Raw genomic sequence first — 2,958 nt, forward strand, 5'->3', positions numbered from 1 at the left:
TGGTCGTCACTAGCCACCGCGGCACCGTCGCCTCGCCCACCGCGGCCGGCGCGAGGACGAGGTTGACGAAGAGGTCGCGCCAGTTGGCTCCTAGCGCCGAAGGTCCGATGTGGTGAGCGGGATACCGAGAGGGAGGGTGGGTGAGGGCGCGAGAGGGAGGAGGGGCAGCGCGCGCCGTCGCGCCGGACGAGCAGCTTCTGGGCCGCGCTGCGGCTGAGGTTCGACATGTCGGGTGGGCCCATCGCCTTCCACTCCTCGAGCGCGGTGAGAGTCTCGTACCCCACCCCCGTGGCGTCAGCGGCGAGGAATTCGCGGAGCTCCGCCGGCGAGCCGAAGCTGCCGGGCTGAAGCTGGCCGAGCGAGTCGATGCACCCCGAGCTGTCCTGGTCTGACACCGCGAAGCCGAGCAGCACCCGAAGCCCCGCCTCTGGATCCTGCGCAATGGAGCGCATCACGTAGTCAATCACATCGGCGGGTCCCATCTGGTCCGCGCCGACCTCGTCCGGGCCGAGCGGACGCAGCGCGCTCTTGTGGTCGGTCTGCAGGCGCGATCGCAGCGAAGCCATCAGGTCGTCGTCGGAGGTCAGGCGTGGCGAGGGCGCCCTCTGGACAGCGGCACGCGGCATACAGCCGCCGCCGCGCAGTTGCAGCGCTTCGCCGATGGCGACTGCGGCGAGGAGAACGCAGCAGCAGCTTCTACGCCGCATATTAGGAATTCAGGCCCAGCGATCACAGGGGAGTGCGGAACGCCACTTGGTCCTATGCTTCCTCTCGGTCGCGCCAATCGTCATCGATGCCCGGCCGGGGTCCTCGATTTCTTTAGTTTTACGATGTTATGAAACAAGCCCACCGACACTGTGGTGGGCGCGCTGCGGCCGCACGTCTACCTCCGTCATAGTGCCACGACGTGCGGCCTAGATTTAGCACACGCGCCTCAGCTTGCATACACTCATACATTGGGTTGTCATCGCCTGTGATAGCGAGATAGGGCTAGCCGCAGGCAGCTAGCCTGTGAGGAGAGCGTCCATAGACACCTCACTTAGACCCCACACACGGTCTCGTCCGTGCCTCGCCGGCCGGCGAGATTGCTAGAGGCGGAGCGGTCTGCTCTAGCCTAGCACGTTACTTCCTGTCGTCTGTTGTTTGTTGTGCCCTTGTGTGTTCCCTTGGCACCGTGGAGTGCTGGGGGGGGCGACAGGGAGGATGTGGCCCTGAGTTATGTGTACGCCGACTCAGGGTGTGTGGCAGCCAGCTGGCTGAGTGTCTTGTGAGCTTGTTTGTGTCTGTGTGTCGCTCGTGCGTGTCGTCATCATCTGTCTAGCGTCCACCCATACCGCGTTGGTGTCCAGTCCGAGCCTGGCTGTTCTTCACCTTACTACCTACCTACCTAAGCGCGAGTACTCACTCACTCACAAATGAGGTGACAAGTGTGCGCTCGTTGTCGACCTCCGGTGTGAGGTAAGCTTAATTTCTTCACACACACAAGCAACAAAACAAACTGGTGAGAGGGAGATTTTTAGCAATACCAAACAACTCTAACACTCACACGTCATTTGGGGCCTGGAGCCCTGTTCACGCGCGCGCGAGACGTGCAGACAGGGTTGCCAGGTGAGAGCGAATGGCGCGGTTCACGCCTCGCACAACAGAGAGAGAGAGAGATGCGCTCTGCATGGTGGGACATAAAAGAGAGCGAGTACTTGGGCGAGTAGGCCGTGCGGTCAACGCTGCCGCGCGCGACTTTGCGCGCGAGGCGGCGCAGCTTGAGAGCGGCGGTGGGCGAGAAGCCGCCGCCGAACGTCTCGTGGAGCAGCAGGTTGAAGTTGTTGCGCTTGACAAAGATCGCGTCGTGGTAGAAACCGCGATGCGCCTGTGGCTGTGCGCCTGTTTTGTCAAAGTGGTTGGTGTGGGGCAAGCGCAAGGGGGGGCAACCGAGAACCCGTATGAGTGAGCGTGTGTTCCTCCGAGAGTCCGGAACCGTCTCCCCGAGGGACCAGCTCTCTCGTTCCAACAGAGGTTAACTCTTGGCGTCTTGCTTTTTGGACATTGGAGTCGTCTCTCGCGTACTCGTTTGCCACTTCGTGCGACGTCGACTCGTGCGTTGAAAGCTCTTGCGGCGGGCGCTTTCTGCGGCAGTGCGTTGCCCCTTGAGCGCGCGTGCCCCCACGACCTCTCACACTGGGGTCTGGGGAGAAACCCAAAGCAAAATTATAACAATAACATGCGAGCTGATATGAGAGCAGCGCACCGGGCAAGCTACGAGTGCTTAAACCAACTCATGTGCCGCATGCGCCGCGCATGCGCTGAGAGGCGTGTCTACACACAACACAGCGATAAACACAGCGCCGGGTCTCGCTCGCCGTCATCCCAAGTGCGCTGGCTCTCCCCCGCGCGGGTGGCGGCAAGCCGTCTGGCGCTGGCCACATGCGCCGGCGCCGTCATCACTCCATCGGCTGAATCCATCGCCAGTGCTGCATCGGGTCGGCCGGCGGCGGCGCACCCGATGCCGAGTCGGCCGGCGGCGGGCGAGGCGCCTACGCCGTGTGGGCAGCGGGGAGGAGGAGGGGGGGGAGGAGGAGGGGGGTGGGGTGGGGGGGGGGGGCTCACGAACGAAAGCTGGTGGCATAAAGGGCCGGCCGCCGGGGGACGACCGCACCGCGTCTTGCGGGAGGTATGGGGAGGTATGGGGGAAATATGGGGAGATATGGGGAGATATGGGGAGATATGGGGAGATAGACCGCACCGCCTCTTGCGGGACGGCGTCCGGTGGCGCGAGGGGCGGCGCTGCAACCTGCCCGGCGGGGCGCTGCTCTGCGGTCGGCTGTCCAGAGCCTTGCCCAAGCGTCTGCCCGGAAGGAGGCTGTCCAGGAGCCTGCACGGTCCGGCGGTGAAGGTAAGGGTAAGGGTAAGGGCAAGGGTAGGGGTAGGGAGGCTGTCCAGGAGCCTGCACGGGGGCCTGTC

The 2,958-nt window shown here is 63.8% G+C and overlaps 1 protein-coding gene across 1 annotated transcript; it reads right to left on the minus strand.

Annotated features, from left to right (window-relative positions):
• Positions 1 to 670, minus strand: EMIHUDRAFT_363023 (hypothetical protein; the record flags this gene model as incomplete). Its single annotated transcript, XM_005787597.1, has 2 exons — positions 176 to 670; positions 1 to 90 (listed from the first exon to the last, which is right to left on the minus strand). Coding segments are annotated over exons 1-2 (541 nt in total), but the record flags the coding sequence as incomplete, so codon positions are not given.
• Between the last annotated feature and the right edge of the window lie 2,288 nt (positions 671 to 2,958).

The sequence above is a fragment of the Emiliania huxleyi genome (genome assembly GCF_000372725.1).
Source record: "Emiliania huxleyi CCMP1516 chromosome Unknown EMIHUscaffold_140, whole genome shotgun sequence".
NCBI lineage: Eukaryota > Haptophyta > Isochrysidales > Noelaerhabdaceae > Emiliania > Emiliania huxleyi.